Source organism: Hirundo rustica, chromosome 1 (assembly GCF_015227805.2).
Source record: "Hirundo rustica isolate bHirRus1 chromosome 1, bHirRus1.pri.v3, whole genome shotgun sequence".
In the NCBI taxonomy this organism is placed as follows: domain Eukaryota; kingdom Metazoa; phylum Chordata; class Aves; order Passeriformes; family Hirundinidae; genus Hirundo; species Hirundo rustica.
This window is the reverse complement of record NC_053450.1, coordinates 102913018-102928701: the sequence shown is the minus strand read 5'-3', so window position 1 is coordinate 102928701 and position 15684 is coordinate 102913018. Positions and strand designations below refer to the sequence as shown.

General features: G+C 40.5%; 1 protein-coding gene across 2 annotated transcripts in view; it reads left to right on the top strand.

The window, feature by feature from the left end:
* Positions 1 to 15684, top strand: part of GLI3 (GLI family zinc finger 3) — a 206271-nt gene that overhangs the window by 58478 nt on the left and 132109 nt on the right. For both annotated transcript variants that reach the window (XM_040082894.2, XM_040082889.1), the window contains exon 4: positions 8925 to 9167. In XM_040082894.2, the coding sequence (XP_039938828.1) occupies positions 8925 to 9167 (243 nt within the window). The remainder of the gene's footprint in view (positions 1 to 8924; positions 9168 to 15684) is intronic.

The window sequence follows — 15684 nt, the reverse complement described above, 5'->3', positions numbered from 1 at the left end:
TACAGAGATATCATGGAAACAAAAGTCTTACTGCAACTGTGCAAAAGGATGCAGCAATAAGTAAATTTCGCAACTAAATAGGTGATATCTGCCATCTGAACCGAAGGGTTGCCTGGGTTGTTGCAAACCACTTAGTGATTTACTAATCATTCCATTTAGCAGTTTGAACCCACCCAAGGAGAAATGGAAGAAATATAATTTTGTTTGTATGCAACACTATAAATAACTGGGTTTTTTATTCTCTGGAGGCTAACATGTCTGTGCTGTAGATGCTGCAAAAGGAGATGGTGCACCAAAGGGTTTATAACTCCTCTTTCACTCTTTTGTGGCATCTAAGCATGGCTAATCAAATTTATATTAGGCTTCAAACGGCTTTAAGGCCTGGTCTTGCTGCTGGCTTGGTAGAAAGTGACAGCACAGAATATGTCCCCCAGTGTCTGAGTGAAATGAGGCAGTTACCCACAGATAGGCATAAATGTGCTATTAGATGGTTGAGAAATATATCCCCCCCCCCCCGCCCCCAACCCCTCCTGGGAATTTATTGTAGCTCCTTTGATGTAACTAATTAGCCTGCTCAAAGTAAGCAGTGACTAACAGTCAAGTAACTGGCTAATGGAAGGAACTTCATAATGTTTTTAAATCAGGATCCTTTTGAGAGTTTTACAATAGGCTGAGGAGCTTTTTCCTTCTGAGAAATAGTTGCCAAAGGTCAGATACTGATGTCTGTTGTTTTTTACTTATATTTGACTCTGTTGGCTCTTTGAACACTCTAGATGTTGGAGAAGGGCAGTGATCCTGGAGATACTCTGAAAGTATCTCTGAAAGCTTGAGTTTTAGCCCTGATCAGCAGACTTTGAGCAAACGTTCTAGTTTGCTGAGGCTCTCCCACAGTAATTTGTGGTCTTCGCTGGATTTTGCAAGATAAAATATCATTTTGAAAGGGGAAATAAAAAAGGTAAGTTTGTTCTGGAAAGAAATTACTTTTTCTCATTTGAATTTCCCAGTCCTCAAGTAGCAAAATCCAAACATAAAATTTATTATACCAAGAAAGGGAAATGCTTTTGACTGCCTTCTAGTTCTGCAAATTTAAAAGGAGAAATGATAGGCTACATGTTAATTTTGCCAATTAATTCTACCTCCAATGTCTTCTGCATTACAGCTTGCTTTCCTTTCTTGTCCGTTGGAACTACAAAGCACTGGTACTACTAAGAGCCCCTTTCTCATTAAGCTAATGTTTCAGCATTTCCACATGCTGACCAACATCTTCACTGCATTTTCCAGACAGACTATTTGTGCCCAATGGTTGGAGCATTTCTGATACTGGACATGAATCCCTCTTGCTCTACTTGCACAAGTAGTTTCACTGAATCCCCAGAATTACAGTATCAGTAAAGCAAGCAAAATTTGGGCCTTGAAGGCCCCATGAAGATAAATCTAAAATCTTGCCACCCTGCTTGGTACCTAAGTGCAGGGTTTAGTGTTTCTCCTGCCACAGTCAATGTCATCACTAACACCTAAACCAGAGTTCTGGGGGCTGCACTTGCCTGTGGTGTTAAGTATCACCGCAATAATCCACTGTCTGCCATGGGAGAAATGTAGCCCTGAACTTGGGAAGGGAGAAAATGGTTTTCAGCTGTTTTGATTTAAATAGTTTGTTTTTGTTATTTTAAAGCCTGTGTGGAAACAGGCTGGAAGAGGGCTTGTTCAGAAGTGATGCTCGCACTTCTTTGGAGGCTGACCTTGCAAGCTGCTGAGAATTGGTCCCTTCATTGGCTTCCCAGAGACTCTCAGCCCTGCAGGTTGGGGCTGTGGCTGGGCATTTTACGGGTTCAAGCTCCACATCTTGGCTTGGTGGTTCATCTGGGCAGCTTGAGGCAAACTTGGCCAACAGGATACTGCGGGAATCTGGTTCACAGCAAGCAACTTTGGCAGCTTGCTCCGAAGTCGTTGAAGAGAGTGGGATGGCTCAAGTGTCAGGTCAGTAACTTCAGGCATATACCCAAATGTTACTCCTTTTTTTTTTTTTTTTTTTTTTCGCATGTCCTGCATGATCAGCAAGATCATCTGTAAGGCAGCCCAGACCTGCCCTCTTTGTCCACCATCTGAGACTGAGTCCTGGGACTTCCTGGGACAAGGAAATTTCCACAGCACTCTGCCTTTGTGTGTAGGTAGCTGTGTCTGCAGCTACCTCTTGTGTTTCCTAAGTAGGATTTTTTCGTCTTATATGAGATTTTTAGCATTTCCCTATATATCTGATGCAGGGATTTGTAGATGCAGACTCTCAGTTAAATACAAGTAGGTGTTTGATTATATGAAATTTTAAAGGTGGTTTTATTTTACATAATTTCCTATATGTATGTTTAGCTACAGTCAGTTGGTTTTAGCTGGGAGTGGTTGGGGAGGTAACAAGCCCTGTAAAGTCATCTGGATTGAGATAAATTGAGATAAAGACATTGCTACTAACAAGGCTCTCTCTTGATTTAGGGGTCTGTAAAAGTTTTCTTGAGTTTTTTAAGCTGGCTTGTGCTATTCTTGGGTTCCCCATCAGTCTTGGGTAAGAGTTACTCACACATTTGGAAGAGGCTGTGAGCGATGTTCTCCTGATAACAATGGGTTGCTAGTTTAGTATTGGAGTGGTGTGAACTCTGTACAGGCCGGATTTTGTCTTGTCTGTGTCAGTGGGAACTCTCCCACTGACCCAGAGGAATGCGTGATTAGGCTCTGTTTCCAAAATCATAAAGCACTGTGTCAGTGCACTGTGTTCTCCCCTCCTCTGTACTGTCAGAAAAGGAACTGAATAAAGATGTGCAGTAGGTGCAGCAACAATGAATGTATGCGTCATTTGAGGAAAATAAGGGAATATGGAGTATTAGGTAGATATTGTAGGGATTGGATCCCCTCTCTCCTTTGTCGATAAATCCTTTTTCTTCCAGTGAAAGCTAAAGTACACAACAAAAGAATACAACATGTTTTTCAAAACAAACAAAACCACAGAAGGGCTGTGTATTCATGTTCTAAAGATCACAAATCAGTTCTTGGAAAATACTATATATAGGATAAAGAAAAAATGACTAAGTTAAAAATCTGTCGCAAGTGGGAATAGAAAACTAAACATTTTCAGTGGTAAGCTCAGATAATGTATGTTATTTATAAGCACAAAAGTCTTGTATAAGGTATGCTTAAGCATTGCAAATAAAGTGAGTACAGTATTGTTATCTAGCAAATTTTGTAGCCTTTTGTGTGATTTGAGTCTATTTTTAAAACCATTTATGAGCATTGTCCTTCATATCTATGTTAGTGTTTCCCGAGTACTTCTTGTGCAGTTGCTCCAAATGCAGGAAAATAACAAACTTGGGACCAAGGGTATTCAATTTAAACTACTGTACTCACCCAAAATGAAATTTTGCTTACAACATAGGCTCTTTTTAAAGGCCGGCACAGTCCTGCAAATCTGTTTCCTCCAACGTTACTCTTAAGGTGGTCAGAGAGTAGTGAAAAGTGTGTGTATCCAGGAAGGTGCAGGTACAGGTGTCCTAATGAGCCTGGCAATTGCTCTGTTGCATCTTTTCAAGGAAGAAAATAACAGGTGTCAAAAACTTAGACTTTCTTAAATGGGAAAGAAATTGCTTTCTTACTTAGGTATCTGCTCTCTTAAGAATCTAAGTAGTCAATCTTCTTTACATTCCACCTTCCCCCTTCCTTCTGGCTCACAGCATCTAAAATGCTACTTTTCTGGGAAAGACTGATATTCTGACTTCAGTTTTGTAATTTAATGATGGAGAGTTTCCTTAGTAAACCAAATTTAGAGTACTAGAATGCTTATCTTATATCCAGACCTTGAACATAAAAGGCATTTTTATACCAGCAATTGTTCATTTAATGAGCAATTGCAGAGTGCAGGATGGTTAAGGGATTGAGCTATATGCACCATTATTGCAAGAAGTATTCTGAAATACCAGAAATAGGACGTAAGCTCTGATCAGGGGGACTGTGAGCACAATTACCTTCTTTTCAAATCCTTCTGTGACACTGCGGGAGGAAAAAGGACTTTGAAACTTGAAAGGAAAGAGCTTGCTTTCAACCTCAAAAGCTAGGAGGAAAGGGCTCTGAAATTTGCTCAGTATTCCCAATTCACCATTAGCCTGTTTCTTCCTTTAGCCTCAAGGCATTCTCCGCTTTTTGAAAAGATGTTAAGAAATTCAGTCACAATAGAGAGCCTAGTTTTGAACATGTTTCACTCGGTCCATTGAGGTCTGGTCTTCAGCCTTTGTGTGGGGTGAATTGAGCTGAGCAGCAATCTGGTTGGGGAGAGGTGAATGAGCAGTTTCTGTGCAGTCACAAATTCTGGCAAAGAAAAGATTACCCTTTCCTTTATTTTACAATATGCATTCCTGTACAATCCTCCTAGTGGCAATATGCAGAGCTGAGCTTGTGCTTAGGTCAATATGGAGCACTTGGTTTATAGCAACTCTTGTTAAGTTTGTCTTGTAATTGAAGCTGCTGTTGACCTTGCTTGGAGACCATTTGTAAAACCGTTTATTTAGCATAAACTGAAATAATAAACCCTCCTTCTCTTAGGCTGATTGTGATAGGGTGACATTAGTTTGATTTAATGATTAGCCGCCTGACCCCTCAGCTAGAGAGAGCCGCTTGAATAGGGAGAGTTCACTAGGAAGCACACAGGAAGAATACTAATGAGCTTGTTAAATTTAGCATGGCACCAACCACTTTTAATTCCTCTAATGGGAGAAGCACTGCCTCTGAGAGAGCGGGAGGGAGATTGGGGGGGGGGGGGTGGGGGGGGGTGGGGAGGAGAGAGAGGAAAAGAGGGAGGAATGCCCATGTCCTGGTAGCCAGAGAATTTTGGTCAAGAGAAGAGCCTAGAGGGAACATCAGCCAGGGTCTCTTGGACTGAGTTGTAAGTACCTTGTTTTTTTCTCTTACTCAGCTGAAGTGCTGTCAGATCTCTCATGAGATAGTAATGCTGTCTGGAAGTTGCAGGCAGAAATATAGTGATGAAACTTAATATATAAAGAGATTTAACTGGGCTGGTGTTGTATTGTTTAAGCAGGGGCGTCTCTGGGGTGTGTTGGGATTGAGTTTTAGTGCGCTTTATCAATAGATTTCAAATTCTTTGTCAGTTGCTGACTTTAGGTGTTTCAAAGTAAAATATCTTCTACTTTGTCTTGGGTCTGTGGTAAAAAACGCAAAGAAGTTCAACAGGTAAAGAAAGTTTAAAAGATTTTTGCTTAGGTTTTGGCTTGGGCTGATTTTTTAAAAACTTTCTGAGTAAATTAACTGTGCAATTAAAAGTGTATTTATTCAGGCATGCTGTCCAGTGTGAGTATTTTGAGAAAGCTTTTTGATTGAGTGAGAGGTGCTCTATTAAGTGAGGTGCTCAGCACTTCTAATAAAATTTGCATCTGATCAAAATAGCAGGACTAAATCAGGTATTTCTCAGTGGATGTGAGAATCCTGGATTAATGTGATCATTCAAGACTGGCCACTTTTAACATGTGTCTCTGGCTATTGGCTTGTTAAGTCAGAGAAAGGGTTTGTGTGAAGAAAGAGAAGCTTATGCAGATTGCTCTTGGGCATGATTGCTATTTTCTTATTTAACCCTTCACTCTTAGACTGGCAGAAGGTGGGAGGAATTATACTGGAACTGTTACGTTGCCACCAACTTCATCTATCACTTTGGCATTTGTCTCTCTGCAACACTTTAATAAATCAGATGTTTCTTTTGACCCAAAGGCTGGCCACTTCTAAAACGTGAGCTGAGCGTTAACAGAAGAGTTTTGCTTATTTGGCTGTAAAACCCCTTTGGCAGATGCTGCTGGAGAAGTGGGCTGTTTGCTTACATTTTTGCTTTAGATTCCCACTTGTTGCCATGGTGGACAGTGTGTTTCTGTCAATAATTTGGCCTGGCACGCCTTGCCTGCACTTACACTTGAAACTTTATTGAACGCTTCAATTGAACCAGAACAAGATTAGACAGCTTTCCTGTTTTGACACACTGGAGTGGCTCGCCAGCCGTGAGAGTCAGCAGCATTACTGCAAGAGGATTTTCCCGCTCGGCACGGGGGGAGGACCTGCAAACTGCTTGGCTCTTAGTGTCCTGGAGCATGGGTGCTGTCAAATTTCTCATCTGCACCCTACCACAAGCAACCCAGTGGTGTGAACTCAGTGTTTAGCGATCTGTTTGGCTGATTAATAAGCCTTATTATTATTGCAAAAATGCCATCATGTTTAGTTAAATACTTCAGGGGCAATTTTTGTGTGGCAGAAAACATACAGACACTTTTGACTTGTAATGTCACGTGGCAATAACTTCATAATGGGGAGAGAGATCGTTGATGCAGAAAGAAAAATAGTTTTGTTTCCTTTTTTTCCTCAAGTAGCCAAAAAAGGGAAAAGCTTATTAAAACAAACCATATTTTTCCTTTAGTTTCTAAGTTACTGAAAGTAGGTTTTGAATTTCATTCAGCAATTCGAAAAATCAGCCTTTTCCATAACAGTCTCTAGTACCTTGATTCATGACATGTGCATGTTTTGAGAAGAAAAGTTTGAAAGTGGAGCCCGCAGTCAGATGTCAGCTTCTTGTTGTATCCCAGGATGGCAGTTTTAACAAATATTATCTTTATATGGAAGAGTAAAAGAACTGAAATCCTATCTGATCATCTGAGTGATTATGCAGCCCCACAAATCACTCTAGCTTTCTTCTTTACGAACTGCTGTAGCGCTAGTTAGCCTGCTCTACTTAAGAGTGTCAGAATTTCAAATGGAGTGTAATACCTTATTTTTATAGGAGTTTGGCTCATCAGTGAAAGTTCACTATAGGTCGAAATTTAACATAAAAGACTGGGTAAAGAGAAACCTGATGGAAAATATATTTTTGGGGTGATTTTTTTTTTTTTTTTAAGTTATACAAGCGGGTTTCTAAAAACCTCATATAAATTTTAAAGTTTTAGTCCTCAGTTTGCAGTTCTCTAACTAAAACCAGCTTCAGTGTAAAAAAGTTGAAACTTTAAACCCTGCTAATCCTGAGCAGGGACCAGTGCCCGTGCATATTAATAAAAAGTAGAAAAGGGCAAAGGGTTTAAACTCTGTAATGTTGTTGTCTATTTCCATTAACTCTTTCTTCTCAGACCCAACCCTGGAAAAGCTCTGTATGTAGAATTACTGGCTGTAAAAAGAATTCCATCCCTGGAAGATGCTGGTTAGTCAGCAAACCCTGGTTGCTGCAATACTTGGAGGTAGAAAAATAATTAGATACTCAGTAGGCTATGCTGCTGAGTTTTTGTGTTGTTGCTACTTGCGGGGAGAGGGGGCAGGGAAGAAACTGGTTGGCATTTCATTCAAAGCAATGATGTAGCTAGTTTACGCATATAATGGCCAGGTATCTGTAGGTACAGAGTCTGTTTCTAATCTGATTCGTATAAAGACACATAGGTTGAGTTACGCTGGTGTCAGGCTTGTTAAAAGTAGTCACTTGGTGAATTGCTGGCTGCTGCTTTTGCTGTGTGAACAAGTAGACCAGGGAAAGGTACAAGTGAAAACTTAGCCCTGACCTCAAATCTCTGACAACTGAAGTGCAATCTTGCGCTGGTGTCAATCATTCTTTCTTGCATGTAGGTTGTAGAGTAAGAGCATTTTAGTTTTATTTCCTAAGGGTGTTTTCATTTCCTTTTCTACTTACCGTTTTTGTGCCCAGCATTTAATAATCAGAGATGCCTTGTGTACTTCTAGAACTGCAGAGCGAGTTTGAAATGAAGAGTATCAGTACTCTTTCAAGATGTATTGGTGTACACTTGCATGTGCAGCGTGGTTGATGGAATGAGGCTGTACCCGGAGCTTTGGGTTTGGCCAAGGATTATGGCCACCAAGCAATCGTGCTTGTTCAGAGAAACATGTCTGCTTTAAACCAATTATGCAACTGAAGGAGAGTGTTTACATTAAAGACTTGGGTACCTAGTAAAGCCTCTCTGCCACATGACGTGTGAAATGTACTTAGGAGCACAGGTCTTGATTTTGAGGAACAGAAACATTTTGTCTGGATTTTGAAGGGTGTGTATAGTCCCTAGGGGTTAAAATTCATGTGGGAGCAGCGTGTTGTTTTAGCACTAAATCCTGGAGCTGTCTGCAAGGAAGCCATGGTCAGGAGGCTCTTTTCCCCTTACAAGTGGTACCATAGGCCTAGAGGCTTATTTCAAACTAGGGCTTGGGTTAGTTATTTTTTTTTTTCCCCTGCTTTTTCTTCCCTCTTGTTCATTTGTGGCTTTGTGTGGATATGGGAAAAAGAGGTAGGGAAAGTGTAATCAACCGTCCTGCGCAGGCACCAGTGGTGACACTGTCAGAGCAGGTGGCCTTGTTTGTGCCTGCCTGATGCTGCTGGTCCTGTATCTTGAGCAGACGCACCCATTTTATTGTTGCCCATCTTAGTTCTGATCCTCCCTGCAAGGTTTCAGGCCCTCACACAGGCAAACCCCAGGGACCTGGAGCTGGGCTGCAGAACTGTGGTGGGTGGCTGGGCATGATTTAGGCCCAGCTGGTGCTGTTCATCATCTTCTCTGTGTGACAAATCATTTCTTGACTCCCAGTCAGGGAGCTCCCAGCCTCCTTGTCCTGGAGGCAGGGAAACAGCAAGACTGTCTATTCCTGCACAATTGATAGCCCTGCTGGTAGGAGCATCAGTGCATGGGTGATGGTGATCTACTGCTCTGCTGCTGCCAGCTCCAAACAGGCAAGCGTCCCCAGGCCATCCCTCACAGCCACACAGGCACCTCCTGTCACAAACTTACACCGGGAGGAGGAGGGCAGTAGGGGGAGAACTTTCCTTTATTGTATTTGCTATAAATGGGCTAAAAGTGTGTGTCTCTCTTTTTTCTTCCCTTCTCTCTTTCTTCTCCCTCATTTTTTTGCAGAGGATGAAAGTCCTGGGCAGACCTATCACAGAGAGAGAAGGAACGCGATCACAATGCAGCCGCAGGGTGGGCAAGGCCTCGGCAAGATCAGTGAAGAGCCTTCCACGTCGAGTGAGGAAAGGGCCTCATTAATCAAGAAGGAGATCCATGGATCTATATCGCACCTTCCCGAACCTTCTGTACCTTACCGCGGAACGCTCTTTACCATGGACCCCCGAAATGGTTACATGGACCCTCATTACCGTGAGTACACATTGCTGGCTCATTTGGGGATGCAAAGTTGGAAGGCTCTCAAGTTTAACGTGATGTTGTCACTTTGCATCGTCCCCGGGGAGAGCTGTTTTATCTGGAGGGAGTGGTGTTTGTGGTAAATGTAATCTCTTTTTTTCCTGAAGTTAAAAACCAGGGTGCAGCTAGAAATTATTGCAGGCCTCTGCAAAGTGACTTCCACAGGACATCTCATCTGTTGCTAATCCTCCTCAGCCATCCAGGGTTGTGTTTTGCTCCACCTCCTTAATACATGAAGAAAAACGGGCCTCATTATAGAAAGCAGAGAAGGAAAATGAAACAGGCCTTAAAAATCCCTCTTTTAAAGCAATGTTTAAATATGTTATTAAGAGGAAGAAGGACTGTGCCCTATACACTGAGAATTTGGGGAATTGGAAAGCTTATATTTGTGCTTTGGGACTCTTTGTTTTGTTTTGGAGGGTTTTTTGAGACATTCATGAGTGTGTTTGAGAATGCAGGCTTGATGGAGTGGTTTTCCAATTTTCTTTCCCAGCTCTAGTTCCCTGAAGTTGTAAGGGGGAGGAAAAAAGGTAAATGGTTTCAACTTCTAAATTCCTGCTCAAGCATTAATAAAAAAGTAAGAAATTAACTGACACTTGAACACAGATGTGGAGTGGATTTCTCCACAGGCAAAGTATAGTTAAGGAGTTAAGCAATTTTTTTCATCTGTTTCTAGTTTACAAAAAAAGGGGGAAAAGATCATTTAGTTGTGTAGTAATGAAGTACATCTTGAGGTGTCAAGGCTTGTGCCTTTTGATTAGAGATTTATCACCCAGTCAGGATACAGATTTGCCATTTAACCTTTCAGTCTCCAATTCCAGATGATAGGCTTAATACCCACAAAGAGAGAGCAGTCTGCATTGGGTTGGTTTTTTTTTTTTTTTTATTTTTTTTTTTTTTTTTTTTTAAATTTTTTTTTTAACATCATTCAGAAATTTTAGTGTTTTAAGGCAAAAGGTCATTAGCCAGATGACTGATTAGTGAGGACAGCTGATTAGTGCATGTTTTTTTGCTAAAGAAAGTGCCAGGGATAAAAGCTAATTTTATCCCTTCATTAGTTGGGCTAGCAGCAGAGGGGAATGTTCACTCATCAGGGTGCAGATCAAAGTGTGTCTTGCACAACCTAAGTCTCACCAACCTCTTAAAAAAAAAAGAAAAAAAGAAAAAAAGCCTGATTGTTAATATGGATAGAGGTATTAGGAGAAAACGAACACTTGTTGTCTGAACAGTTTAGGTTGGTATTTAGGGGAAAAGTTTGCAGTTAAGCTTTTGAGCTCTTTTTCAGTGTAGTCAGTTGGTTTTTGTACACCCTCCTCTCCTGCTCTTGTACAGACCTGCTCAAACCCTCTGGGGGAGTTACTCATCTCTCTGTTGAGGAGCGTGTGCTGCAGCACACCAGCGCCAGACTCCTGCCAGAGAGGCATGAATGTGCAGTGCAAACGGCCACTCGTGAGCAGCAGTGCGTACAGGTATTACCTTGGGGGCTGGAGGCACCATTCCTAGCTTCAGGTGCTAGGAATTTGTTTTAAAACAAATGCCCAAATCTAGCCTGAAAGAAACCCAACAAAAGAAACAGTATTATTGGGGAAGCAAAATAGCTTCTCTGTTTGTAGACAGTACAGCTGGGGAGAAATGAAATGTGTGACAAAAACAACCCTCAAAGAAACAACAAACATTATGCTGAATGTAGTGGGGAAGATTGCCATTTTGACCATCGGACCAGCTGCCAGCTCACCCCTTAAATCTTGTTTGAAGTGTTACTGAAATTACAGTAACACTTCAAACTTCTGTTCAGACAGAAGAAAAATATCTGGTCAGTCAAGATGTATCTGAGTGGTTTGCAATGAGTTTCTTTTGCTTTATTTTCTCAAATTCACCCTTTGACAAGACTTGTCAAGATTTAATGAAGCAACTGTGTCCGTATTCTGACCATTAATGCTAGGTAATTAGGTTGTGTGGACTCGTAGAAAAACATTGATATCAGAAGTTGGGAGAACACCAGAAGTTACCCACCATATGACAGTAGAGAAACAGGAGATGAGTTAATTTTAAATGAGCAGCAAGGTCTTAGAGCAGAAATCTAAGTCAGAATGCATCAGATGGACAGACCCGCTTCCCTCTACTGTAATCAGCAGTACATTTGTATTCACTGATTTATAAAGTCCCTCCAGCTATTAATGTCATAAAAAGAGCCATCATGCTTTTATTTACCTTTAATAGGTATGATACAGAGAGACAACTAAAAAGACAAATGCCTAGTTTGATTTATAAGAAAGCAGACTATCTTACTGAAATTTTCATAGTAGTTGTATCATTTATATATGTAAGATATGCTTTCATCAGAGTGGCAACTGTGTTCAGACTGACACTTTCAGTGGTCCATATGAAGAAGGCTGAATAACATAAACTGCAGCAACAGGTAAAGAACCAGAGAAGCTATTGTTTTCCCTTCTTAATTTCTTGCCAGTTTTGTTGGGCATATGAATAGAAAATGTTTTAATTCAACAGTCAGATGTGTAAACACTCACAGTAATTTCTTAGTTTCCGTGTGGCTGGAGCATACAGACTTTTCAAGATGCCTAATTTGTGGTTCTATTTATACCCGCTTTGTATTTAAAGGTGTGGGCAGGCTTCCTGTAACACAGGGAAAGGGAAAATAATTTCTTTGAAGAAAGACATACGTATATTTTTATGACAAAAAAGAAAAAGAATGTTTAAGTCAGTTGTGTGTGGAACGTGTGTCCCTTCCATGACAGTTATTAGAAAGAACGTGAATGCTTTGCATTTTTACATGCAAATAGATATGTTTCTGTGTTGCAGTATTTTTTTGTTGTTGTTGTTTTAATTTTTTTTCTAATTAAAATGGCTGATTTTGTAAATATTGGTAATGATAGTTACCATAAATGTGGAATGAATCTCCCATTGAGGGGGAGTTTGCTCTCCTGCAGAGTGTGGGTGGGTATAATGGTTGTGTTTGAAGTGAACCAGCTTTTCAAACAACTGGGATGAAACATGCTATGGGAGCTGGCAACCCTTCTGCACCACCAGAGAGCCCCTCAACCATTTAGCAACTGAGAATGTGAGTGCAGTCCTATGCTCAGCTCACCAGCCTTCTATGCTCCCAACAGATAAAAGGGAAAACAGGCCTAAACCAGAAATTTCTTTTCTCTCCTTTTTGCTATGGATTTCTTGACCACTGTTTAAGCACATCTCACAAAGGAAGAGGGGGATGCTTTTTCTGTTCGTTTAACTTTTTAAAAAATTTAAAAACTTCAAAAACTTCTTCTTTAAAAAGGCATTAGGACAGATGACAGAAGTGCTGGAGTTAGCTCCTCTTCTTTTTTGATGAGAGCAGAGTTAGTGGCCTTATTCACAGTGTCTCTTAAAAGGATTTAAAATCCTGAGTTTCTCAAACACTAATTCCAGTGGCACTTGGAGCCCCTTGTTAATGTAAATTCTGTCTCTAGAGTTGGGGCTGAGGCAGGAAAGATGGGGAGAGCAACTTGCCTTTGTCATTCTCTTCCACAACTTTAATTTTCATGTAGATTTATGGCAGTGCTAAGACTGCCTGTCTCACAGGTAATTCCTCATGGAAAAAATTAATCATTCCTGATGTAAACACTTTGATTTAAAACCAACTGTCGATATTCTTCCCTGGGTTACACGGCTCGTCTGAAAGAATTGTTAGTACCTAATTAGCAAAACCTGAAGAATTATCTTAAGTAAAAAGCAGTGACAGATCACTTGGCTCTGATGCAAAAATTAATATATACAGGAATGTATGGCCCTTGCAGGATTCTCTTGGCAGTAAATCACTTCATCTCAAAGAGGTTGCACTAGTTGAAAGCAGGTACTCACTCCTTCCTTTCTTTTTTTTTTTTTTTTCCTTTTCCTTTCCTTTGTTCCCCCTCTTCTTACCAAGGATTTATTTTGGTGGTTTTGAAGCTTCTGTATCTATCTGGGGGAGTGGGAACTGCATATTGTGTATTTCATAGGATTAACCCTCCAAATATCGATTACCCTCAGTTTCCACTGACTGTTCTTGTACTTAGCTTTGTAAGGATTGGGCCTTGCATAACTGCTCGAGTTAGATTATGCAATGTTAGTGTTACCTCAAAATCAATTTGCAACATGAACAAATGACCCTAGCCAGGAAAACACAATGCTGGTTCACTGGGTGCGCTTGTTCATGTACGAGTTTTAATTTCTGTTGACAAGAACTCCCCTTCCTTCATATTCCCATAGGAAAGAAAAAGGAAATGTAGAGGGAAAAAAGGGAATTCGATTCTGTTCCTAAAAATGCAAACTGTTAACTGAAAACCCTGTTTTAAAATGCAGTGACTGGAAAGCAATGACGTTTCATGGCAGCGAGTGTTGAACCACAGTGGCCAGCTATGTGTGGCACATTTGACAGTGAGAGCAGTCCAGGTCACCACCAGCAGATGGGCTCATGGAAAGGACCTATGGAGGGGTAGGTGGTGGCCTCCCTTGTCATCTCCCTGGCATAATTTGGGACTCAGGAGAGACAACCTCTGGATAGCCCCAAAGCAGGCACTTTTCTTATCTCACCTCTAGTTTCCCAGTGTCTTTGGGTGACAGGAGACCAGGACAGCTTTTTGTAGAGAGTTTCTACCTGGCCTGGTTGGACAGTGGTAGGAAAATGTCAGCGGAGAATCATTGTAGAGGTTTAGGGCCAGAGTCTTTAAGAACATTTAGGCACTCTTCACTTTCAAACTGTTTGACCTTTGAGAATCTGGGTCCTACTTCAACTCTGTAGCATTTTGCAGGAGAGAGGCTTAGGCACTCTAGTAACAAAACTCTCTACTGACAGTGATTTATGGTGTGGTTTCCAAATGTTGTCATGTAGGAGTAGTTGAAAAAAGTAAAATCTAAAGCTTTTAATAGAACTCACAAGGAAAAAGCCTCTGTTAGAAAAGTGAATGTCAGACTACTCATGTCAGCTGAGCAACTGAAGTGTGGGTCTTTAAAAAAATCAGCATGTTTTCAAAAACATTTTTGGGATTAAAAGTCTAAAATATAATAGTATCTTTCAATAGTGTCCAACAAGTAACATTACTGTTCTCAAATTCAAACTTACCGTCAGAGGCAACTTCAGTGTGAAATTTAGGAAGGTGCTGCAGACCTTATAAGCTTAGCAGCTTATAAGTTGAAATAGCTTCTCCAATATGCCTTCCAAACCTCCAGTGTTGTTTTTGAAACTGCTCATTACAAGTACTCCTGTCTATTTCTCTGGAGGCCTGTGAAATCAGCACTGTGTCTTTGAGAGCCCTGGATTTGCTGCCTCTGTGTGATGGTCTCACTTGGAAGTAACAATGTCACCTGTAGATTTACAGTATGTAGATATGTTCTTCATTCTTACACATTTTTTTCTCTCCTCAGCATGAGACAGACTCCAGAACTGCCAGTATCTGGAAAGCTCTGAAGTGTAATGTGATTGAGTAAATGAAAGGTGATCTTGTAGATTTGGGTGATTTTTTGTTTGGTTGGTTTTTGTATCGGTGTTTGTTTGGGTTTTTGTTGTTGTTGTGGGAGTTTTTTTGTTTGTTTTGGTGTTTTTTTATGTTTTTTGGTTTTTGTTTGTTTGTTTTTGGTTTGGTTTTTTGTTTGATTTGGTAGAATAGAATCCTTGAAATTACCTATTTCTAAATAAGAAGTAAGAAATTATAGAAATTATTTCTAGCCCTATAATTTTGTTGGACTTAAATTCTAAAAATGTTCTGAGAAGCACATTAAAAATGTTCTATTAATTTCTCCTTGTTTTGGTGTTCAGGTGCATCTAAGGAAGCTGTGGGGTGAGGTTTTATGTGTGGTGGGTTTGTTTGTTTGTTTGTTTGTTTGTTTTTTTAAAGAACAGGGAAGATGAAGACAGGACAAATGCAAAACCACTTCTCTAATGGATTTGTTTTGTTTTTCCCAACAAAAGCTTTTTTAGCTACTTTACCATATATATTTTTTGTATTCTGCCTTCGTGGAAGGAGACAGAATTCATTGCTCAGAGCCACAGAATCATGTTTAAGAATTGTGACGAAGAAATAATGTAATCCATTTCTTGAACATCAAGGCAGATCAACTGTCCCTAAATCAGAAGAGAGTTAAAAGCTTCTTCAAAGCACATGGCCATTTGTCACAATGCTTTTGAAACTGAAGGACTGTAGTGGATTTGGGCTGATCTTGTATGTCTACAATGTAACTGCTGTGGCATCAGCAACTGGAAGGTGGGGACAAGTGGGAGAGAGTTCTCTTGCATTGATGTTCTTTCTGGTCAGTGTTACTAGAGGGAGTTTAGTTGCCTAGGTAGAGATTGGAAGTTGAGTGCCATTTTCATGCCCATGAGGATCCTGAGTGATCTGACTGCCAGCCTGGTCAACCCCTGTATCCTGGGTCATACCTGTTAACTCTTTGTGAGTGTCTGCATATATCAGAGATATAAGACAGCCCTATGTATATATAT